This window comes from Sarcophilus harrisii, chromosome 1 (genome assembly GCF_902635505.1).
Source record: "Sarcophilus harrisii chromosome 1, mSarHar1.11, whole genome shotgun sequence".
Classification (NCBI taxonomy): domain Eukaryota; kingdom Metazoa; phylum Chordata; class Mammalia; order Dasyuromorphia; family Dasyuridae; genus Sarcophilus; species Sarcophilus harrisii.
Window position 1 is genome coordinate 9,338,425 of NC_045426.1, and position 25,285 is coordinate 9,363,709.

The 25,285-nt window shown below is 44.0% G+C and overlaps 1 protein-coding gene across 1 annotated transcript in view; it reads right to left on the reverse strand.

The window, feature by feature from the left end:
- Positions 1-1,972: 1,972 nt before the first annotated feature.
- The window catches only part of CHDH (choline dehydrogenase), a 30,248-nt gene continuing 6,935 nt past the window's right edge, over positions 1,973-25,285 (reverse strand). The window contains exons 2-9 of the mRNA XM_031952070.1: positions 20,657-20,737; positions 16,044-16,761; positions 14,550-14,701; positions 12,525-12,654; positions 10,670-10,804; positions 6,057-6,199; positions 5,724-5,826; positions 1,973-4,742 (exon numbers count right to left, since the gene is read on the reverse strand). Of these exons, the coding sequence (XP_031807930.1) occupies positions 4,324-4,742; positions 5,724-5,826; positions 6,057-6,199; positions 10,670-10,804; positions 12,525-12,654; positions 14,550-14,701; positions 16,044-16,731 (1,770 nt within the window). The 5' untranslated portion in view covers positions 16,732-16,761; positions 20,657-20,737 and the 3' untranslated portion in view covers positions 1,973-4,323. The remainder of the gene's footprint in view (positions 4,743-5,723; positions 5,827-6,056; positions 6,200-10,669; positions 10,805-12,524; positions 12,655-14,549; positions 14,702-16,043; positions 16,762-20,656; positions 20,738-25,285) is intronic.

A 25,285-nucleotide genomic window follows, 5' to 3' on the forward strand; every position in this document is an offset into this window, starting at 1 on the left:
GTGCAATCCAACACGTGGCCGTCCCTATGGATAACTGAAGTGGCGTGATTAAATAATGGGATAGAAGGAAGTCAGAGAACTTGGTAAGGCATTTGAGAAAGCTTGCATTGGTACTGAAGTCTCCTCCTGTAAGGGTAGGGACTGGGGGGAAGGGGAGGGGGTTGCCCATGAGCTGAACTCTTTGACAAGGGATTGAGAATGACCTGGGGTCAGTTTACAATATACTACAACTGCCATAAAACTCTTTCTTCCTTCAGAGGAAATATTTTGGAGGGAAGGCAAAGACTGGAAATAGTAGAAAGCAGGTGTTTGTAGGATATGAAAGAAGGCACAGTCAAAACTGGAAAGAATAGTTTGGGATTCAGTGTGAACAGAGGGGATCCAGGTCTCCGGTGAGTGGATGGAAGCCAAGTGAAATAGATCTGGGGCCAACAAATTTGTTTCCCATAAATCTCTTTACCAGGCAAACATTCCCTCTTTCAACTGTGGCACATCCTTATTCAGCATGAACTCAAGGTGTTTTCCCATCTTGGTCACCTACCCTTAGATGTTCCCCAAATGTCCCTCCTAAAATCTGCCGCTTAGAGCTGAGCACAGCCCTCTCTGTTTAGTGTGAGTAGCATGAGGAACACTTGGTGCAGCCGTTTGAACAAGATTCATTTGCGTGAATTTGAGTTTTCAAATTGTGAAGAGAGGCGATCAGTGTCTCCTAATCATTGACTCCTGCATTTGGCTGTACTTCTTCTCCACGTGAGCGATCCTATGGCAAAACCACCATCGATAACTCAGAGCGGATGTTGCTCTCCCAAGAGAGCTTCCTAGCTTTCCCCTTTCATGTCGTCTCCCTGACGTATTAGGGATGCTCCCTTCCTTTGGAGGATCCGGATTAGTAACTGATGGCAAGGTGTTATGTTTCTTCTGCTAAGAGGAACTAAGGATTAGTTCCTCAGGACTAAGAATTGGTCAGGACCCAAAAAAGGAAGAAAGGGAATTGGGAAAGAAACTGACAGATGTGCCAAACTGGAGCTGTTCTTTAGTGACTAAAATCACAAGCATCAACCATTCTGGATCACGGATATCTGTGGGTCAGAAACTTATTGAGGAGTGTCTCTAACACATTATCCAAAGCAGGGAAAGAAAACTAGCATGTTCACAATGTGAGGTCTGGTCTCTTCTTAGGTTGTAAAGGACAAACACTACTTAAGAGCCTTGATTATAAATACCAATGGAACCAATGGTAGACTGAGTCTGGGTCCCTGCTAGGGCAAAAATTTCAGCGTGCTTAAAGGGAAATGCAGTATGTCAACGCACAGCACAAACAGCTTTAACCAAGGAAAAATGCATTACAAATGAATAACCAGGACAGTGGGTATAGATGGAGCCCTTTTAAAACAAGGTAAATAGATTATACTCATAGAACACTGGATCTGAAGTTAAAATCTGAGTTCAAATCCAGCATCAAATATTGTGATCCCATCCAAGTCGCATCACCTCTACTTCAATGATTTCTTCATCTGTAAAATGGGAATAAAGCACTTCCCTCCCAACATTTGTAAGTCACTTTATAAATAACCCCACGGACCATAGTGTGCCAATACTGTCTGCAGAATTTTCTTGGCATGGATTGTCATTTTCTTTGTCAGTAGATTAAGGCAATCTGAGAATAAGTCTGGATTTGAACTCAGAACTTCCCAATTCCACACCCAGTGCTTTATCTACCGAGCCATCTATTGTTGTGTATATGTGTTAGCTCTTGGTCCTAATCTGTTAAACTGTTCTTGATACTATTTGATGTACCTATCCCCCAAAATTTATCTGTATGATCCAGAGTTCAGAGTTTTTAGCTTTTGGAAATTTGTGAGAAGTGATTTTTGTCCTACCACAGATTGTACTTATCATTGGCATTCAGGCAGAAAAAATAAATTTAAGCTTCAATCCTATTAACAAGAACCTTCTCAGAAAACCAGAGAGGTGCATCGATCATTTTTTATTATGCTCATTGTTTAAAGCAAGACATAGTTCCAGTTCCTATCCAGGAAAAAAACAAACAAAAAAACAAAAAAGCTTGAGAACTGTGGTGATTGGTGAGGGATTTAAGTCCCAACTTTTGTAAACTTTGTCATAGCCAGAGGAGCAGCATCTTCATGGCCCAAAGGACGTGAATGAGGAGCCGTCACTCTGCCAATAAGTGCCTATGATGTGCCAGGAACATACTAAGCAGGGATTACTGCCAAGCTGACCCAGAACAAAGCCCTCCTTCCCCCTAAATTACATTTTCTGACATTAGATTAAATGATCAGGTTATCAAAAAGCATTTTGGTTAGGTAAGAGATCAGACTTTTCCCCAGTTATCTATATTCTCTCTCAAACTGAAGCCCAACTTGGTGAACTCTTGCCCTCTACCCATTTAGCATCTATATTTTATTCTAAAAGACCCGATTTCTCAAGTTTTCTTCTCCAGCTCTCATCCAGTGCTCTTCTCTTCTCTAGTAATGGTACCTTTCTTAAGCATAAGCAGATTGGCCACTTTCTAGTAAGTAAAATCAAGTTATTTCCTATTACCTGGTATTAAGACTAGTTTTGACCACAAAATTAAGAATTACATCGTTAAATTTGTTGGTTTAAAAATTTCATCAGGACTGTTTTATTTTAATTAAAAAATACACTCGAATCTATATCAATTCCTATTTTATTCATTTGATTTGATTTTCAGTTTTATCTGTTCACATGTTAAGAGCCCATGATATGCTATGGTGATATCATGTGGATTCTAAGAGATTCCCAGATGGATCCCTCACTGATGGCGAGCAGCTCCTTGTTCTGCTGCAATAGCCTGGGCCGATATTCCCATCCTAACCCGACAGGGGAGGGAAGTGTCCGGACATCCGGTTCTGTGGCACCTGGGGCAGGTTCTATGGAACTCGAGGGTCTAGACGAGCCATCCCAGAAAGCTCGGCTGAAGGATGCAAGAGAATTCCTCCCTTCCCACCGATGCTTAAGCAGCTCCTGACAAAGACCTGCTGGAGTTCAAAGCCTGGGATTGCCTGGTCTTCCCTATGGAGCCGGGTACCCCCAGACTGTCTCCGGCGTGGCCAGAGGGTGCCCAGGCTCCGGAGTCATAGCATCTCAGAGAGGGAAGGAGCCCTCGGGGTCACCCACTCCAACCTACACCTGACAAAGAGCAAACCAACTTCATGGATGAGTTGAAGGCTCAGCTCGGTGTAAGATAAAACCTCCCAGAGCCGGAAGGGGTTGGCCATGGGGTACTGGGGGCTCTTCAAGGCGAGGCTGGATGTTCTGGGGTTTGGGTGGGCTTTGTGTGTGTGTGTATACGGCTCCCAAGGCTGGGTGGGAGTTCCTGAATGTGAAGATGCATGGGCCGTTTCCCACCCCTCAAACACTAGGCGAGGCTAGCACGAGAAGGAATACTGGGGTGGTTAGAGGGCATCTCTTTGTCTCGTTTGGTCCTCAAACACCCCCCGTGCCTTGTACCTCCCCCCCCAAATCTGCCTGGGTGGGGGATGGAGAGCAAGTTGCCCCCCCGCTTTGGCAGATGAAAAAACAGGCTCAGAGAAAAAAAATTGCTCAAGACCACAGGGAAAGGTAAGAGCCGGGTCTTCAAGGCTGCCGGACAAGCTGAGAGTGAGAAGCTTGGTCCCCTCAGGTCAGGGATCTCCATCTTTGGGCCATCACTTCCATAGGAGCATTCGATCCGCGTGAAGCGTCTTTGACATGCACTGACACACGTTGGGTCCCACTCACAGGGAGGTCCTGCTCCGTGCTCCGGGACCTCACGGCTGCCAGACGAGGGGCCGGGGCCGGGGATGAAGATGCCACCCGCAATCCCCTCAGCCCGGAGACTAAGCCGGCTCCTCGCTGGCAGAACCAAGGTGAGCAAGAGCTAGAGGAGCCCCTGCCGGGGGACCCAGAACATCCATCCCCGTTGTCTTGCCCCCCAGACAGGCTCTGAGCTGGCAGAAACTTTAGGAAGTTTCCATTGGCAAGCGATTCTCCCAGGGGAGCCTGTCCCCGGCAGACCTCAAGCTGCGCGCTGTCTTGGTTCCTGCCTTGGGGTCTGCTTCCAGTCATTCTTGTGAAATGAGATTTCCTTTAGAAAAGAGATGGCCAGAAAAGGCCCGAGAAAACATCGTCCGTTTGCAGGCGAGCCCCGGGCTTCCCTCAGTCTGCTCTGGAGAACGGGTCTGGCCGCGTCCAAAATCGTCCTAGAATCCGGCTCTGGGAAGTGAGTCGCGTCGGCTACGGGTGGGCCACTTTCTCCAAGCTCGGCCTCTTCGGGCCCCCCTGCCCGGGCCGCGTGAGGGCTTATCGCTGGGTCTCCAAGGTCGCGGGCTGGTAGACGGGAACCCCCTTGTCACAGAGCGCCGGGAGCCCCCGGATGATGTCCGAGGCCTTCTCTGCTATCATGATGGTGGGGGCGTTGAGGTTGCCGCTGACCACGCTGGGCATTATGGAGGCGTCCACCACCCTCAGGTTCTCCACGCCGATGACTCTGGTCTGGGGATCCACCACCGCCGTAGGGTCCGAGGGCCAGCCCATCTTGCACGTGCAGGAGGGGTGGTAGGCGCTGTCGGCCTTGGCCCTGACGAAGGCATCGATGTCCTCGTCGGACTGCACGAGGATGCCGGGTTGGAGCTCGCGGCCCCGATACGGCCCCAGAGCTTTCTGGGCAAAGATCTCCCTGGTTAACTTCACCGAGAGCCGGAACTCCTCCACATCTGCTCCTGGAGGGGGGAGAAGGCCGGTCAAAGGCACCCCTGCCATTCCCGTCCTCCATTCCCCGGCCCCGACCCCTGCACAGACCCCCGGTTAGTGTGACACTGATGGGAAAACCAGCGACCACGTGAGAAAAAAACGAACTATGGGAGAATATCATGAAATGGGCTCCGGGGCCCAGGGGCTGCCCGAGTCCCCACACAGCGAAGTGGGAGAGCCTGGTCCATAAGGGCACAAGAAGGGCAGAAACAGCCTCCAGGCAGCTTCTCACTGAGGGATATTGGGATTCCAACTTTGTCTGGGTGCGGGGGAAGAAAAGCTGCCACCCTGGGAATGGCCACAAACCCCAAGCTCCTGGGCTGAGAACAGCAGCACCAGCTGCCTTCCTGAGGGAAAGGATCAGGCAGGACAAGGGGTGGAAATAAACTATAAAGATAAATGCAAACTCTTAAAAGGCAGATGAAACCCTTCAGAATGGCGGGAATAGTTGCTCCTCTCCCCCTCCTCCCTCCCTCCCCTCCTCCTTTCCTCCCCTCTCCTCCTTTCCTTTCTTCCTTCCTCTTTCTCCTTTCCTCTCCTCTTCCCTTTCCTCCCTTCCTTTCGTCCCTTTCTTTCTTTCTCCTTCCCTCCCTCTCCTTCCTCCTTCCTTTCTTCCTTGTTCTTGTTGTTCCTGTTCTTTGTCATCATCTTCTTAGTCTTCTTTGTAATCATCTTTGTCATCTTTTTCATCTTCTTAGTCTTCATCATCTTCATCTTCATCATTGTCTTTTTCAACTTTTCGTCTTTTTTGTCTCCTCCTCCCCCTCTTCCTCCTCCTTTCTCTTCTTTTATTCACTTCTTTTTATGGACAATTCCTCAACATTGGGGACTACAAATCCAATTAAATGTCTGCTTGTATTTTAGCCCATAAGATGTAGGAGTTCCATGTGCTCCAGGAGTCGGATCCAGAGACCCTGGCTCTGCAAAGGGACGAGGGGCCAATGAGTTACCTGCTGACATGTAGTTGGGCTCAATGATCGGGTGCTCCATGGGGTGGGTACTTTTCAGCTTCAGCCAGCCCTTGCTCAGGCTCCGCATGGTCCCAACATGCACCTAGAACGGCCCAAATACACCCCAACATGAAGTCCCTTCACTAAGTAACCCTTGCACACCGTAAGCACCAAATAAATGCACGATGAATGACTGAATCCCTATCTCCTCAACACCACACCCATGATGTCTTCCCCTGGGAGGGACCTCTCTTCCTCCACTGCCTACTGGACTGGTAATGGCCACAGGATAAAGGGGAGGCGTGCAGAGCCTGGCAGTGCCGCGCTGCTCACCTGGTAAGCTTCCTGCTGGGTCGGGACTCGCCCATGGTCGATCACTTGGGAAGGCAAGAAGTGGAACTGAATATCAGGGTGGGGAACCCCAGGACGGCTCCGGATGAAGCCGCCAGTTTCAAGGTGGGCAGTGGCTCCCTCCCCTGAGGAGAAAGAAGAGAAATCATAAGAAAAAAAAATCACACTTATCTTATATTGTGAACTGAACTCAGTTCAATATTCCCGACCGTCACTAATCTTTGACCTAAGATGTAGCTGGTGAGAAGTTGGGAGGCCATGACTGTCCTCATTTAGGGAATACTGGCAGACTCTTTCCTTGGATTCAGTGAGAAGCTTCTGCTTTGATCATTAACTCCCTGCCTTGATTGCTCCTAATCAGAGAATTGCTCATGATCTGGTCTTTTCCTACATCTGAGAACTGAGAACACTTGGGAAGTGGAACCAAAATTGTGGGGCAAAGACAAGGATTTGTTGGTGCTCCCCCAAATTCCCCTCCAAATATTAAATGAATTCTGGGGCAGCAGAACCAACAAAAAGACAGGATGAAACATTTTTCCTTGCCCAAGACAACTTAGAAGTTTGGCTGGAAAGATCTGACTCAAGTGAGAGTGAAAAGCACAGCAAACCAGCAGCAGGTTCGGGGAGTGGCAGCTTCTAGAACTCTCAGGCCATGGATGGTAAGGGGGTGAGGCAGCGGATCAGGAGGAGTTGAGAGCCAGCCTTTGGCTGGCACTGGGTACAGGATTCTGTTGCAGGGCTCATACATGCTTCCAAGCCACAGTCCCAGGGTAGGCTAGATGCTGGTGGTCACGCCCAGAGCAGAGTGACCATAGCTCTTCTTAGATCGTGTCACCTTGAAAATACTGAAAATTGGAGCAGTGAGGTGGTGCAGTGGCTAGAGCACCAGCCCTGAAGTCAGGAGGAGCTGAGTTCTAATCCACCCTCAGACACTTAACACTTCCTGGCTGTGTGTGACCCTGGGCAAGTCACTTAATCTTAATTGCCTCAGAAAAAAAAAATACTGAAAACCCCAGAACTAGCTCTGAAAACAGCTGTACAAAACCCCTGAAATTTGGGACAAGGCTCTTTCCACCCAGTAGCAGAACCAAACATTAACATAAAGCCAAAAGTAAAAAAATATATATGCTAGAAAAATGAGCCGACCACAAAAACAGGACCTGACCACAGAAGCTTACTTACAGAGAAGGTCAAAACAAACTCAGAAGACGACAAAAAAATGTTACATGCAAAGCCCCAAAGAAGAATGTGTATTGGTCACAGATCCTAGAAGAGTTCAAAAGGACTTTAAAAATCAATTAAAAAACTAAAAGAAAAATTAGGAAAAGAAATTAGATACAAGAAAATCATGAATAAAAAAGATTCATAAAGGTGCTTCATAAAGGAAGCACAAAAGTGCTGAAGAAAATAACACTAAAAAACAGAATAGGCCAAATGGTGAAATAAGCACACAAATCCACTGGAGAGAAGAGCTCCTTAAAAAGTAGAACTGTCACATGGAAAAGGAGATAGAAAAGCTTATTAAAGAAAATCATTCCTTAAAAATTGAAATTGGGCAAATGGAAACTAATGACTTTATGAGATAATGAGAAATAATCTAGCAAAATCAAAAGATGTGAAATATCTCACTGGAAAAACAAATGACTTAAAAAATAGATTGAGAAGAGATAATTAAGCACGACTGGACTACCTGAAAGCCATTATTAAAAAGAAGAGCACAGACATATTTCAAGAAATGATCTAGGAAAACTTCCCTGATATCCTAAAATTGGGGGTAAAATAGAAACAAATCTACCTATCATCTCCTGAAAGAGATCCCTAGATACAAACACCCAGGAACATTATAGTCAAGGAGAAACTATTGCAAGCAGTCAGAAAGAAACAATTCAAATTGTGTGCCTCTACATTAAAGGACAATAAAACTTAAGATTACAAAAAGAAATCCGAAAGCTAGGATTACAACCAAGAATCACCTCCCCATCAAAACTGAATATAATCCTTTAAGGAGGAAATGGATATTTAATGGAAATAAAGGATTTCAAAACATTTCTGATGAAAAGACTAGAGCAGGATAGAAAATATGACTTTCAAATACAAGACTTAGGAGAAGCATAGAAAGGTAAACAGGAAAAGTTGTGCTGTTTATATTCCAGTATGGGCAGATGATACTTGTAATTTCTAAGAATTTTACCATTACTAGGGCAGTTTTGGAAGTGTACACAGATAGTGGGCATGAGGCTAAGTTGAGCATGATGGGATGCTATTTTAAAAAAATAGAGAGGAGAGGAAAGGGAGAAGTATAATGGGTTAAATTACCTCACATAAAAGAGGCTCCAAAGAGCTTTATAGTGGAGGGGAAGATAAAGAAGGTAAGGGAGAGCATGTAAACCTTACTTTCATGGGAAATGGCTCCAAGTGGGAATAACTTACACACACTTTGGGTACAGAAATTTATCTTACTCTACAGGGTAATTAGAAGTGGCTGATAGAAGGGAGGACAAACGGGGGAGGTGGTGAATCAGAAGCAAAACCCTTTTGATGATAGGGTTAAAGGAAAAACAGAGAAGAATGGAGAAAAATCTACAGTTAGTAAATGACTATAAAAAAATTCTAAGCTTTTCTGATAAAGGTCTCATTTCTCAAAAATTTGGAAAACTGACAAATTATTAAGAATATAAATCATTCACTGATTGATTCCCTGAAAGATATGAAGAAGCATTTTTCAGAAGAAATCAAAGCTACCTATAGTCATATGAAAAATACTCAAAATCACTATCAATTAGAGAAATGCAAATTAAAAAACTCTATGAGATACTGATACCTATCAGATTAACTAATATGACAGAAAAGGGAAATGACAAATGTTATCAGGATGTGGAAAAGGAGGGACACAAATGTACTGTTGTTAATGGAGTTGTGAATTGATCCAACCATATTGGAGAGAAATGTGGAACTATGTCCAGAGGGTTATAAAACCCTGCATACCCTTTGATTCAGTAATACCACTGCGAGGTCTGTATCCCAAAAAGATTAAAAGGGAAAAAGATCTCTGCACAAAAATATTTATAACATATTTGTGTGGTATACGATTATGAGGGAATACTATTGTGCTATTGGAAACTGGGACAAAGATGGTTTCAGAAAAACCTGGGAAGACTTACGTGAACTGATGCAAAGTGAAGTGAGCAGGACCAGAGCAGTGCACACAGTAACAAAGCTTGCAGTGATAAACTGTAAATGACTTAGTTCTTCTCAGCAATATAATGATCCAAGATAATTGGATTTCTGATGAAAAATATTATCCACCTCCAGAGAAAGAACTGATGGGGTTGGAATGCAGTCAAAACATACTTAAAAATAAAACGGAAACCTTTCTATACTTTTATATTTATTTCTTTTTGTGGTCGTTGGATTTTTAAATTTTCATCTTTATTTTCTTTTGCAACATGACTAATAAGGAAATATATCCTGCATGACTGTACATGTATAATCTATATCAAATTACTTGTCTTCTCAATGAGGGAGAAAAGAAGGGAAAATGGGAGAGAATTTGAAACTCGACATTTTAAAAATGAAGGCTAATAATTATTTTTACATGTAATCAGGAAAAAGTACAATTTAAAAAAAAATGAAGAGAAAGGGAACACTTAAATAGTGCCTGTTGGCACCCACTGAAGGGAGGAGCTACAGTTCCTTAGGAGGCTCTGCACAGGGAAGAAACGTGTTGGAGGAGGAGGAAGAATGGCGGTCCCTACCTAATACTGACAGCATCCCTTGTGCCTTAGGACAGAACTGGCTTAGCTGGGAGAAGATGATGGGAATCATAATAATGATAATGAAGGACATGGCAGTAGTAATAATGCTGCTGCTGATGATAAGAATAGTAACGTCAGCAATGATAATGATGGTAACAACAACAATAATGATGGGAATGACATCAATAATAATAGTAATAATGATGATGAAAATAATAATATCACTGATAAGAACAATAATAATGAGGATAATAATATGAATGGGGATGGTAATGAGAATGATAACAATTGATGGTGGTTAATTACAATGATGATAATAGTGATGATGATTATAATAATGGTGATAATTATAGTAATGATGATGATAATGGTGGTAATAATGTTAACAATAGTAATAATCACGATAGCTATTGTTCCTATAGTGCTTTATGATTGTTATAAATATCTCATTTTATTCTCACACCCATCCTGAGAAGTAGGTACTATTATTATTTTCCCCATTTAACAGATAAGGAAGCTGAGGTAGACTGAGACTTTGCTACTGAGTTACATTAATAATGGGGGAAAGCAACCAGAGCTTTCCTTCAGGTGTGGGAACTCCCTCCACTACAGAGATTGCAGCTGCTCTGCTCCTGGTGGGAATCACCTGGGCCATTAGGAACTTCAGGGACTTGTTTTGAGTTACATGACTGGAAGAGGCAGGATTCGAATGCAGATTTCCTGGCCCTGAGCTTGCTGTCACCTCACTGCCCAATGAGACCAGAAGTAGTGAAACACCCAATTCTGAGTCCCAGGACCAGTCTGAAACCCGAGCATCCCCATCCCCAGGGAGGAGCCCACCTGAAAACTTCCAGAGCCACTCCAGCCCGATGCACATTTTCCGAAGGGGCTTCTGGGCCGAGTACAGAGTGATGGGCTGAGTGCACTCCTGCTGGACGTACAATTCCAGATGGTCCTGCAGGTTCTGGCCCACACCTGACGGAGGGAAAACGGGGTCAAAGTTATGAGGGGACCAGAGGCAGGATCGGGGACTGGCTCTGGAGCCTGGAAGATGCCCTCAAAAAACAAAGGGGGAAACTGAGGCCCAGAGTGGGAAAGGAAGCCAGATACTCCCCTAGAGGTGGGCAGAATAGTCATTTCCAATCCAATCCCAGGGCACTTGCTCCTAATTAATTCCTAGAAAAAAAATCACCCAAGTTTTAACTTCTAACATATGAAGAACCATAATCGTGGCAAAGACTATTTTATAGAATCACCTCGGGAAAAGAACAACTTGGTTGATTTTTTTTTTTCTAGGAATTCATTTTTCTTTTTGGCCTCTTAATACATACATCAGTTTTCTCACAAAACAGCAAAAAGCTGTGGCAGGGCCTCCAGCTTTGCAGTATCTTTAGCTGTTGACTATCCTTCCCAATGCTTTCTTTCTGAAATCCTGACCAGTTTCTAGTCCCTTCAAAGCAATCATTTTCCAGCAGGATTCCTAAATCCTGGGAGATAAAGGGCCCGCGGCAGCCCAATGATGGGTCATTTCTTAGGATGCCCAACTAGAAACAAAATAGAAGCTGGCTGGCCTGAGGAGACATGCTGGGACACAGCGGTGGGCAGAGGACTGCTGCCCTCCCTGTGATTGGGAAGGGGTCCAGTCTCTGGGACTAGAGTTGCCCCAGCTTACACAGTCACTGATACTTCTGTAGGAGCATTTCTCTCATAGAGCAGAATTTTACTATTGTGTAAGTAAGCTTCCATAAGTCTGGAAATTAAAACACTGTAGGGTAAACTTAAATAATTAAATGAGTCTAATATGAACTATTTTGATATTTTATACTTCCATATCAGTTATTTTTAGCTATTACAATTTGATTTCCATGGCCTGAAATTCTTCTTTTTCTGGAGATTAAAACTTGGGGCCATTACAATAGACTGAAAAGCTTGTGAGAGAAGGAAATATTATTTTCACTTTTTTATCTCCAGGGCCTGTTACACAGTAGGCGTTTAATTATTGCTTGGGTGAGTAAACTGAATTAAGATAAATTTTATTTTGTCTTTATATCTCGATTTCTAGCACGGTCTGGTATAGAGTAGGTGATTAACATGGGTTAACAAGCCAAGAAGCATTTCTTGGGCACATACTCTGGGCCAGGTACTAGAGTTACAAAGAGTAACTCCTGCTGTCAAGGAGGTGAGCAGTTTATCATGGATCAGCACAATTTTCTGACCAGGGCAGAGCCAAAGAGATCCAGGCTCAATGCTCCCCTGGGATTATGGGAGAGTGGCCTGGGGGCCAAGAGGAGCCATCGATAATTCCCCGCCCTCTGACTCTTAGATGGAGCCGGGTCTGTGTGGTCATCGCTTAACTGCACCAAGAATCAGGGCATCCCAGTGAACGCCACAGTTCTGCTTAAGAAAACCCCTCTACAACATATCTACTGAGTGACCCTCTAGTTCTGGCTGAGGTCATCTGGAACGGCCAGCCCCTCCAAGGCAGCCCCATCCCATTCTGGGATGCGTTCTATACACCACGCCCGAGTCTTCCACTTTAAGATTCCGCCCCTTTTCCCTGGCTCAGCCATCTGAGATCAACAGAATAAGGCTCTTGTCCAAGACGCTTTGGTTCTTAAAGACAGCCATCACAGACGTGGGAGTCTGCTCTGAGCCCACATGGCACTTTATGCTCTACAGAAAAGGGGGAACGTACCGGGAAGGTTACAAAGAACAGGGATCCCGAGCTTTCTGAGGTCGTCGGCATTCCCAATTCCAGACAACATGAGCAGCTGGGGAGAATTGATGGCTCCTCCGCTCAGAATCACCTCTTTGCTCGCATAAACCTGCAAATTCAATATGATTAGAGGCCGGGGAACGTTTGAGATCCCCTCTTCAGTCATTTCAACAAACACCTGGGAAGCCATCAACAATAGCCCACGCTGGAGTGGACCAAGAAACAAAGGACCCTGCCCTCAACACATTTATAATCCAATGGAGATATAGAACAAATACACTCTCTCTTGGGTTGTAGATGGGTGAAGGTCCAGATTTTTGGCAAACCGAAGAGCCTGGCTTAATACTCAGCAACAATTTTAGCAGATTATCAAAGGAATGACCTGTGGCCATCAGCTAGGGAATCTGGGATATCAGGGAGCCAGGCAGAGTTCCCTAATGCGACACCGACTAACTTGTTATTTCTTTTCACAAGGTTCTGGGGCTGGTAAAACAGGAAAATGCCATAGATGTAGTACATGGGGACTTCCCACACTGTTTGATATACAAGAGTTATCGGGAACTGAATTATAACACAGAAAGCTGGGTTTGGAATTAGTTGTCCACATCGGTTAATGCCGACCCGAAGGAATAACTCTCCTGAGATGGGCTACAGGGATCTGCTCTTGGCCCGCGTCCACTGATTGTTTTTCACTTATGACTTGAATTAAGGCATCAGAGGGGAGCTAATTGAATCTGAAACATCACACAAGTACAAGAGGCAGCGAACACATGGCTTGTTCATTGTCCTTCATCCTCGAGGAGGATAAAATAACATTGCTCTTTTAGCATCGTATTACAGGGCATCCGACTGTGGCTGATCAGTTCAGCGCGGGCTGGGAATGCTCCGCTGCAGGTCAGGCACGAGGAGAACACTTGGGGTCCACCTTTTTCCGTTGAGCTCTTTCAGTTCTGCTCTGCTCACAAAGCATAGCATCTACTCTCGTGAGAGCTGCCAGTCCTGTGCCAGCGTCTCATGTCCTACAATCAACTCCAGAAGTGCTCAGAGACCTTGAGAGTGTCCTTGTTCTGCTTCTTCTGCCCTCCTGTAAGCACTTGCCCATCAAATAGTCTCTTAGGCAAGCCGGGCATTCGGACAACGTGGCCAGCCCCATGGAGGCGTGCTCTCACAGGAGACTTGGATGCTTGGGAGTTCAGTTTGAGAAAGGACCTACCTCAGAGTCCCCTATCTTATCCTGATCTTCAAAATCTTCCTAAGGCAATTCAAATAGGAGCCAGGAGAAGGTTAAACCCCTGGCCTCTAGGGCCTTTCCAGTTCCAGATCCTGGTGTTAGGAACAAAGCCTCACTAGCCTAAAGCTGATGCTTATCAGTATTTATCAGGTTAACTTGAATGATGAGGTCCCTAGACAGTGTGTCCCAGGTCATTCACCTTTTGTGTACAGTGTGGACTTGGTCTCTGAGGCTCCCACCCCCTTCTGAGACTCAAGGATGCAAAAAGGGCAAAGGAAAGGTCTCCCATGAAGACAAGAGCCCTGGAGATCTGGTGCAGATGAGAAGGGCAGAGCCGGATCCCTTTTGCTTCGAAATCTCACTCCTTCCAACCAGTCACACTCTGAGCAATTCCTTCCTCCAAGGCCCCGAGTCGGGGCCCTGATGAGAACCCCCCCTTTCCTTGTTCTTGCTGTTCTCTCCCCCATCCTGTGAAAACCACAAGAGCCCAGAGCATCATATTCCCATTGGAAGAGATCTTTGAGACCAAAGGATCCAAACTCATCGGACAGATGAGGAAAGCACACAGAGCCAGCCGGGGCCGAAACGGCATCCCGTGGGAAGGACAGGGCAAGTCCGCCAGACCCTGACTGTGTTTTTGAGTGTTTTGGCCTAGGACCAAAGGTCAAGAAGCTGGTAATGAGTATCACGGTCCCGCTCCCTACCAACGCCTGGGCTGGGGAGCTAGTGGCCGGCAGAGCTTCCCCTCGGCCTCCCCAAGGGGACACACTGACCTTTTTCTTCAGGCCATTCTTCACGTACTCCACACCAATAGCTCGCGTCCTATCAAACAGAATTTTGGTCACAAAGGTTCTGGATTCTGCTGTCAAATTGGGTCGAGACAGGGCGGGCCGGAGGTAAGCACTGGCCGCACTCCACCGCTGGCCTAGGAGCAGAGCAGAAGGGCGGCCTTGGTGTTAACCGAGTTCCACGGTTCCGGCACAGGGACCTTCAATTCTATCCCTCCCACCTCAGTCGGTGAATTATTGCTTGGCAAGACCCTACCTATGGCTCCATCCTAGGCCCAACAAAATCATTCCTAAATGGAGCTAGCTGCCCCACCTCCGCCCTGGCTCCCATCAACTAAAAAGCTCATTTCTCAGGCAGTAGAAAATCCCAGCTTCCAATCCTGCTTTCCTGATTGCCCCTTCCCTTTTCAGCCCTCAGTAGCAATCCCTGACTTAGCTCCCTCATAAAGCTGCTGTGAAGCTCCCATGACCCAATGCCTTCCATTGCACTTGGCAAAAAGTGCCTCGGTGTCAGTGACTGTTCCTGCTTCCAGGAGAATGCCAGCCCCCCTCCTGAACTTCCCGTGGCCGCCAATCCCCAGAGATGCCGAGGCTGGACCTTGTTTTTAAGAATTCCTGCAAGATCCTTTATGTCCTTCTCTCCTTTGTAAAGCCGCTGACTTGAGTTCCCAGTTTAAGGCTCAGACAAGGCCCCACCCTCCTGGCTGACAGCCCAAGGGCTCCAGGACACAATAAAGGCTCTGAATTCTAGTCCTAACAAGGAGGGAAACTGGAGGGCAGTTTTTTACTTAATCTCAAACTGCCCAAGGGTCTCCAGGAAGTAGGAGGAGGAGTCAGGGATGGTGTGAATTGGATCCTGATTTCAAATGGATTCAGAGCACTCCCTCACTATGCTAAGTCATGGAACTTGTGTGTGTGTGTGGGGGAGGGGGGCTGGGGGGGAGTGTATTGTGGGGGGGTGCATCTGTAGGATGAGAAAATGTTTCACCCAAAGTCCCACGAAACTGAAAAGCCAACGCAGGGTCTTGTGATCAGGAGCAGCCTGACCCGGTCATTGCCAAGCTACAATGTCTTGGGATGGAGGACCAGAGGGAGCTGGAACACTGGGGTCCTCAGTGCAAGCCCCCAATATAGTGATGTGGATGTCGAGGGTCCTAAGGCCCCTCCTGCCCGAGACCCTAAGGCCCACCCCTTTCCGCAGCTCCCGCTTTGGTCTCTGGGGATCCCCTCGGAGGAGAGCGCTGGGAGTCCTGGATTAGGGGCCTGGCTGCTTCTCTTGGGGGGCTTTTGTTCTCTTTCTGGAGTTTGTCTTTAATTTATTCTCAGTTCGTAGAAACTCCAACAGGTCAACCAAATGGGCAATGTTTGTAAGGGGGGAGCCCAGCTGGCCCTTCAGCGGAGCTGTTGCCCTTCTGCCCGCCCCATGTAGCCGGGAGCCAGGCAGGGAGCTGGCCTTGGTCCTGCCGCGCAGCCTTTTACCTTTGTAGATGGTCATGTCCATCCAGCCAAAGCCTTCCTGCTGGAAACCGTTCATGTCCTCGGTGAAGGGGTAGCCAGCCTGCTGGGTGGCCTCCAGAAAGGCGTGGTGCAGGGGGTGGTCGCTCTTGCCCCGGGACACCCGCAGGGGGCCCTCCCCGCCCCGGTACCGATCGGGGCCCAGCTCGTGGTTCTGGGCCCGGCGGAAGTAGGGCAGGCAGTGCTCGTAGTCCCAGCCCTCGGCCCCCTCGCGCTGCCAGCGGTTGTAGTCCTCTGCGTGCCCGCGGATGTAGACCATGGCGTTGAGGGAGGACGAGCCCCCCCAGACACGGCCCCGGGGCCAGTACAGCACACGCTGGTTCAGGCCCTTCTGGGGGGTCGTGTGGTAGTACCAGTTGTACTTGTCGTCGCAGAGGTTCGAGACCAGGGCCGCGGGCATGTGGATCTTCCACAGGAGCCGCTTGCTGCCCAGCCACACGTCTCTGGGCCCGGCCTCCAGGACCAGCACCGAGTGGCCGGGGTCCTCCGAGAGCCGGTGGCTCAGGACGCAGCCGGCGGAGCCGGCCCCCACGATCACGTAGCTGTATGAGTCTCTCTTCCCGTCACTCGAGGTGGCCCGGCGGGCGAGCCCCACCAGCCTGGCCGGAGGAGGCAGGCCCCACCTCTTGGAGGCCCGGAGGAGCAGGGCCATCGTCCTCCCGGAGCGGCGGAAGCCTCGGCCCTGGAAGACACAACCCCCTTGGATCACATTCAAAAGGCAATGAGAATGGGGCAGGGGGTGACTCTGGACCAGGGCCTGGAGTCCGGCCTCAGGAGCCGAGGGGCTGGAGCAAGCCCAGGAAAGGTCCTTCGTGGCCCCCAGTCTCACCGGGACTACTTCCTACACAGCCACTGATGGCTTTCTGCCTTCAGTTTCTCCCCCATAATCCTTCCTCCACTCAGTGGCCAAAGCGACTTTATGTGTCTGTTCATTTAGGGTTTGGAGAATGAGTCTCTCACACAATATTTAGCACACAGTGGTAATTAATAATTGTTGACCATCTGGCTGAGGCTGGAAGTGTAGCAGCCCCTCAAGGGGCTATTAAACAATGCTGCTATTAAACAGCATGGGAGCTTGAATCCACTCAGTTGTTCTGAGGGACTATCGGCCCCTTGGGCATCCTGAGGGATTGACCACTGCAGCTCAGGACTCCAGAGCTCCAGCGATCCCCCAGCTCCACCTCCCCTGTACACTTCCACCTGTCATGTCTGGGCCTAACTTGTGCACATCCCACCTGGCAATCCCCATCTTCATAAACTCCAGGCTTCCTTCGAATGAACTCCTAGATCAAATGCAAACACCTCTATTTGGCATTTAAAACCCTTTGCCTTCTGGCCCTGACCTTCCCTTCCAACTTTTGTACACACAAATCTACAGCTTAGTGTAAAAGGGACATCTCATTCTTCACGTGGGGCACTCCATCTCCCACCTCCATTTCTTTGCTCTGGCTCTGCCTCTGCCTCCCTCCTGGAGTGTTCTCCCACTCCCTCTCTGCCTCTTCAAATTTCTACCTTTCTCCAAGCACCAACTTCTCCATGAATGTCTTCTCTGGAGATTGCCTTCCTCCCCCACAAGTTACCTTGGATACATACCCCAGGGGTCCAGCTGAGGTTTGCTCGGAGGTTGAAACAGGTGTACCAGCAGCACACCCTGAGGAAGCATTGCCATTGGCCTTCACCTTTGAGGGAATAAGAAGGGCCAAATGAGAATGCTCTCCCTGGGGATGCTTCAATCTCAAGTCTTCCAGGTCTTGTGCTCTAACCCAGAAATACACTGACTGCACTGGGGAAAAAGCCAGACTGAAAACTTCAGGTCAAAGGACCACTGATTCATGATGCGCCGGAATGGGGTCTTTCCATCCAGTCCCCTTCAGATGATGGAAAGTTCTTCATGGAGCAAATATTTCAGATAAGTCTTTCTGGAAATCTTGCCAGTCTTGGATTCAAGGAGGTCAGAGGCGCTCCCGAGGAAGAATTTGTTTCAGAACCACTTGCTCCCATGTACCTATCTGTCTCCCATCATATCTCATACCCATCATCTGTGTCCAGGCTCTTTTTCTATCCATTCATCCATCTATCCACATTAAGTTCACACACAGCCAATAGCCAACTTCTCTGCTCCCACTTCCAAAAATCAGCAAAGGGGGAAAGAAAAACCCAAGGTTCAAGGGATTTTATTTCCTAGAAAGTGCTAGTTAAGAAACAGTCCTTGCAATGACTAAGGAGGGTAAAAGAAGTCAAAGTTGAGAGAGAACTGGGGTAGGAAGAGGAAGAGAGAGGGAAGAGTGAGAAAAGGCAGAAAAGGGGAGAGAGATCAGACATTGTCAACATCATCCCTAAATATCTGTCGCTGCTAGAATGATTTAGAATCCACAGAACAACACAAAGTCATGTGATTCTATCAACAGAGGCAAAAAAATGCCTTTGACCAAGTACAGTGCTTAACTATGCTAAAATCCACACACATAATGGTCATTTTCATATGATGAAAACCATTTATCTAAAATCAAAAGTGTGGGTTATTTGCAAAAGGAAAAATGAGAAGTTTCTCCAATAAATACCTAACCTATAGATATCTCTTTCTCCCTTACTTAGAAGATAAACAAATAAGATAAAAGAGGTAGGCACAGGCAGGTGAAACTGTTCTTTGTTGATATGATTAAAACAGAGACAACCCAGGCTCGGGAAAGTAGCAACATCTTTTATCTTGTTGGAGCTTCACAGTTACCCAAAAGGTCCTGTATTACTGGGCTCAGAACACTTAACTGACAAGCTCATGGCCACAAGGCTGGTCATTTTCAAAGAGAGGATTCCAAGCCAGTCTCTCCTGGCTTCAGGTCTGTCACTCCATCTACTCTGGAAACCTTTCTGGACTGTAAGCTTCCGGAGGAATGGAACCGTCTCTTGCTTCTCTTTGTATTCCCAGAGCTCAGCACAATTTCTGGCACACAGGAGGTGCTTAATAAACCATCTATTGACTAATTGGCTGAATTCCTACTGCTATATTCTAGAACTATTTCAGAGATGCTTGAAGATATCTTTGTAATTTTGATAGGAGGGGGAACCTGTGCCTTAGAGAAAACCTAATCCTTGTTTTTGTCACGCTGTAGTAAACAGAGTGTTGAACTTAAGGTCGAGAAGACCTAGAATCATTTAAATCCAGCCATTTACACTTCCTGGGAAACTGTGATTCTGGACAAATCATTTAATCTATTTATCTCAATTTTCTCATTTGAAAAATGGGGATAATGACAGCGCCTATATTCCATTGTTATTGTGAAAACCAAATGAGATCATATTTGTAAAGGGCTTTGTAAATCTTCAAGTGCTCATAAGTGCTAGCTATAATTCTTATTGTTACCAACTGTTGACAATATTAATAAATATAGTGACCTTAAAGTGATTGTCTCCCAGACGAACTTAGGAATGGGACACTAAATTTCAGAATGGGCAAAGTAGAAAAAAAAATAAGGAAGAAATAGAAGTAAATGAACCTTTCTTGGAAAAGAATATCCTAAAGGAATTATATTAAAGTTGAAAGAATAGAAATGAGGAGGACAGAGAGAACTGAAAACTTCTTATTTAAGCTTGGAACAAGAGCAAAAAGAGAAAAAACAGGAGAGAACAAGGAAATTTAAGAAATGTGAGATAAGGCAGGGAAAGAGCTGAAAGGATGGGGAAAACGATGGGAAAAGTCTGGGATCAAAAGAAAAATTAGTAAGACTGAACCAAATATAACTTAAATAGGAAGAGAGGACATTAATATCAAAAGAAGAGAAAGAAAAAAACCCAAACAAAACATCCTTAAATGAAAAAAAAAAAAAAACAACCAAACACAACTCTAATTATTACAACCTTAAATACGAATGGATTAAAGCTCCCATTAAAAATGAAAGAGAATGTCATATTGGATTAAGAAATCAATTCCCAACAATTTGATATATAACAAATCTATATTTACAAGGTAAATAAATCTACAGAATGAAAACGATGGGCTAGAACAAAATTTACAGTGTCAAACAGATTCCAAAGAAGTAAGTTACAGTGATAATTTTAGATAAGACAACAATAAAAATTTATGACAATAAAAATAGGGAAATTATACTGTGCTTAAAGCAAACAAAACAATGTTATTCATTACATATGTATCGAAAAAGGCATAGCATTCACATGAGCAAATTTAACTGAATTGCAAAAAACATTTAAGTAATAACCATAAGAGGGTCATGCTCCTCTTTCAGAACTAAATAAATTGAACAGTAAGAAAAGCAATCTGAATGGAAATATTAAATTATATATATATATATGTGTGTGTGTGTGTGTATACATATACACACACACACATATATTTCTCAACATCACATAGTACCTCCTAAAAAATACTGCATGTTCTAGGCGACAAAAACTTTATATATAAATGTAAAGAGGCAGAAAAAGCATATTATTTACAAACTGTAATTCAATAGACACAGTCCATAATATAGAAAACACAAGCAAGCTACAGGATTAAATGGAAGCTAACAATGCCTTAAACAATTAAAAACTATGTAAAAGAAAGTAACGATGAGATAACATACCAGAATTTAGGGATGCCACTTAAGTAGTTCTTGGAGGAAAAATTCCCTTCCTGAAAAACTGTTGGAACCCTTTCTCTAAATCTGGAAGGCAACAAAATAGAAAAAAGATAGAATTAATGAACTGACTATGCAAGTAAAACAACTAGAAAAGAAATTAAACCCCAAGAAGGGGTTTTGTCCAAGAAGGACAAAAATAAATCTTGAAAATTGAGAAAAATCGATTAAAGGGGAAACAGAAAAATAAGTAAATGATAAAACCAAAATCAAGAAATCATTAGCTTATTTCTCTTAAAAAGAGGAAAATAAAATTATGAAACTCTTTCTCCTTCTCCCTCTCTCTCTCACACATACACATGCATACACATGGACATACATGTACCTCCCCCCACCACACACATGTACATGCTCTCCCATTAAAATGTAAGCTTTTTGAGGGCAGGACCTGTTTTTTTTTTTTCTTTTTTCTTTGTCTATTTAGCAAATGGTTAGTTTTTGTCCTTCATTCTAGAAGAGAACCAAAATGACATCACTATGTTAGAGTCAAGTTACAGCTTGTCTGATTGTGGCTGATCAGACCAATCAAGCTTGGAATGTTCTGTCACAGGTCAGACACAAATAGTCCATATGAACATTTGGGGTAGTTTCTCTACTACCCCATTTGTGCATCCCATGGGTTTTTTGGGCTAATTCAAATTAAAAAAGAATAATTCAACAATTAGCATAATAATAGCTAATAAATGATTGATTTATTGGTGCAGATGGTTTCACAAATAAATGTAATGATTTAAATACTTATTATAAAAATTATTCTCAACACCTAAGAGCCTGCTAAACTCTTCTTACAAGACTAATATTATCCCAATGCCCAAACTAGGAAGGGATAAGAGTAAAAGAACTTTATGTAAATCTCATAAATAAGGATGCAAAAATTTATGTAAAATCTTAGCAAATGACTTCATCCACATATCCAAAAAAGTATTCACTTTGACCAAGATGGATTTCTATAAGGATTCAAGGATGGTTTAATCTTCAGAAAATAATTAGTATAATCAATCACATAAACAAGAGTAGCACAGTAAGGTCACCAGACCCAGAAATGGCCTTTGACAAAATGTAACACTATGCTTACATGATTACCTTGAAATAAATAGCCATGAAAAGGCCCTTATTTATTACGTTCAAAAAAGCACATAGAAAATTAAGTTAGTATTATGGGGCAGGGCAGCTAGGTGGCGCAGTGGATAGAGCACCAGCCCTGAAGTCAGGAGGACCTGAGTTCAAACGGGACCTCAAACACTTAACACTTCCAGGATGTATGATCCTGGGCAAGTCACTTAACCCCAATTGCCTCAGCAAAAAAAAAAAAAAAAAAAAAAAAATTAGAGTTAGCATTATCTGCCACAGACAAATTTAATGGTTGACTTCCCAGTGAATATAGTGGTACAACAGGAATGCTTCCTCTCCTCATTACTATTTAACAATTCTGGAAATGGTTTCAATTGTAATAAGATGAGAGAAAATAAATACAAAGAATGGGAAAAAAGACAAATTATACAAGAGAAGCATAATGATTTACTTTGACGACGCTAGAGAATTAATTAGCTTTTAAAAAATGAAAACAAAAAAGAGCCAGGGCAAACTAAACAACTAATAGCTTCGGTAAAGTAGCAGGATATGAAAGAAACCCATAAAAATCATCAGTGTCTATAAAGTACTTATAAAATCAGAGACGAGTAATAAGAATGAGAAATTCCATTCAAAATAACTACAAAAGACCTTTGAGGAGTTAACCTACCAAAATACACCAGGACTAAAATGCAACTACAAAATACTCTTTTGGAAATTAAGGAGAAAAAAATAATCATAAATTAGTCGTTCATGACTGAATCACCCCAATATGATAAAAATGACTATACTACACAAGTTAATTTGTGGATTTGGCACTACGCCAATCAAATTGCCAAGGGGTGACTTTATACAACTAGACAAAAAAATAACAAAATTCACTTAAAACAAAAGGACTGTGATCCCAAAGGAAAACATGAAAAAGGCTAAAACTAAGGGGACATGGAATCAATAGATCACAAATGAGAAAACATGACAAATACCTCCTTGGCAGTAGTTAAAAAACAGAAAAGTAGGTCATTGGAACAGAACAGATAAACAAGAACTGCAAACACAGGAGGCTGATATTTGATAAGCCCGAGAGCAGCAGGCAGATATGAGGCTGGTCTGGTCCCTTCTCAGATTGGAGCAAGGAGTGCCCATTCCTGGCCTGGCCCAGCACATTTTGAGATGGGAAACAAAGTGAGTGTCCATCAACTGGGTGGGCATTAATGCAGAGCAGAGTAAATAGAATGAAAAGAACAATTTAAAACTTTCTTTCTTTGGGGAGAGAGGTAGGGTACCACAGGAATGGAGAGGTGCATACACATGATGGCAGACAGTCACTGATGGCCTCTTCTGCTGAACTTTTTGTTACAAGGGAGGGTTCAGTGTGTGGGTGGCAGACAATGTTATATGTAGAATCAAAGCAAACTCATTTATCAATCATCTGCTTGTTCTAAGAAATCGTTTACACATAGCAAAAGCAACAACATAAGATACCTATCAAACTTCTGGATAGGTGAACAATTTATGAATAAACAGGAGATTCGTGAGGTGCAAGATGAATACTTTTGATTACATTAGATTTAAGTTTTGTACAAATTAAACAAATGTAGTCAAGATTAAAAAATCCAAAAAACTGTGGGGAAAGTTTTTATGGTTACTCAGATAAAGGTCTTATTTGTCACATCTATAAGAATATGAGTCGTTGACCAGTTGATAAATGGTTGAACGATACATGAACGGGCAGTTTTCCAATGGAAAAACCAAAACAATTTATTGTCATATGAAAAAATGGTCTAAATTGATTAGAGAAATACAAATTAAAACAACTTTGAGACAATTTTATACTTATCAGACTGTCTAAAGTAAAAGAAGGGGAAAGTGACAAATGTTGGAGGGAATGTGTAAAAATTGGGACCTTAATTCATTGTTGGTGGATCTGTGAGCCAATATATCATTTTGAATAGGGATTTCAAATTAGGATCAAAGAGTTATTAACTTGCCCATACCCTTTGACCCAGCAACACCATTATTAGGTTTGTTTCATAAGATAATTAGGGAAAATGGAAAAGAACCTACATATTCCAAAATAAATATAGCAGCTCTTTGTGGGGCAAAGAACTGGAAATCGCCACAATGACAATTGATTGGGGAATGGGTAAACAAATTGTGGTACAATATATGGTATCTGATTTTTATGTGATAAATATATTACTCTGCTATAAGAAATGATGAAGTCGATGGTTTTATAAAAGGATGGAGAGATATCGACAAAATAATGAAAAGTAAAATGAGCAGAAGCAAGAGAACATTGTATGCAGTTATACCAGTGTTACTTTTTGTTTCAAGTATTGTTTTAAGAAAAACTTTGAATACCCAAAGTCATTCTATTATAAATACCCAAATTAACCTCAAGGATTCTATAAAGAAAAATGCTGCCTAACTAGAAAATATTGCCATTGTAAAGGAAATTATGAGTCTGTTCATTTAGAAAAACATGAAGAAACTTGGACTTATGAAGATGTATTTAAGGTTAGGGTTGGTATGACCTTCAGAAACATAAATAGGAGGAAGTGAACACAGTACAGTCTTATAAATATGTGGACATATATGTTTGTCGATATCTATGTTTATAAATATATAGCCACAGTTACTTGTAGCCTTTTATAGAGTGGATAGGGGAGAGAAGGGAAAAAATAAGGTTAAAAGTGCACAGCAGAGAACAAAAGAAAACCAATAGAAAGCAAAACCAGCAAGGCAGCTTTGAAAATAAGGTGTAGTATATTTATGTATGTTTCTTTGAAATGGAAATTTGTTTTATATTGAATCCTCTCATGTTCTGCTGTGACCATAGACATGGTTTTTTTCCTTTTCTTATTTTTTAAGTGCAAAATAAGAAAATACAGAGAAAGAGAAGAGGAGGAGGGAGGGAGGAGAGAGAGAGAAAGAAAGGGGGGGGAAGGGAGACTTTGTCCTCAAACAGCTTACACTGTACTTGTTCAGTCATTTTTCTGTCATTTTTGACTCTTCATGACCTCTTTGGGTTGTTTTTTTTTTTAAAACAAGATATTGGACTGTTTGGCCATTTTCTTCTCCAGCTCATTTTACAGATGAGGAAATTGAGGCAAATAGGGTGAGTGGCTAGTCTGGGTCACACCGCCAGTAAGTGTCTGCGGCCAGATTTGAAGTCAGGTCTTCCTGGCTGGTCCAACATTTCTATCCACTTGCTTCCCAGCTGCTGCCGGATATTGTGTGCAGGGAGGGAAATAAACACAGGCTTGTTTTTTTCTATCCATGATTAAGGATGCTGGGCTTCAGGTCAGTAGAAGCTTGAGTTTAAACCCTACCTCCATCCCATCCTATCTTTGTGATCATGGAGAAGCCATTCAACGAGAACCTCGGTGTCCTCTTGGGCATGGAATCCACATGCTCTCTCTCCGGGTGACATCTCCAGCCCAGATCACAAGGCCTCGTTATTGTTTGTCCAGGTCCCCTTTGAACCACACAAGGGGCTTGGGC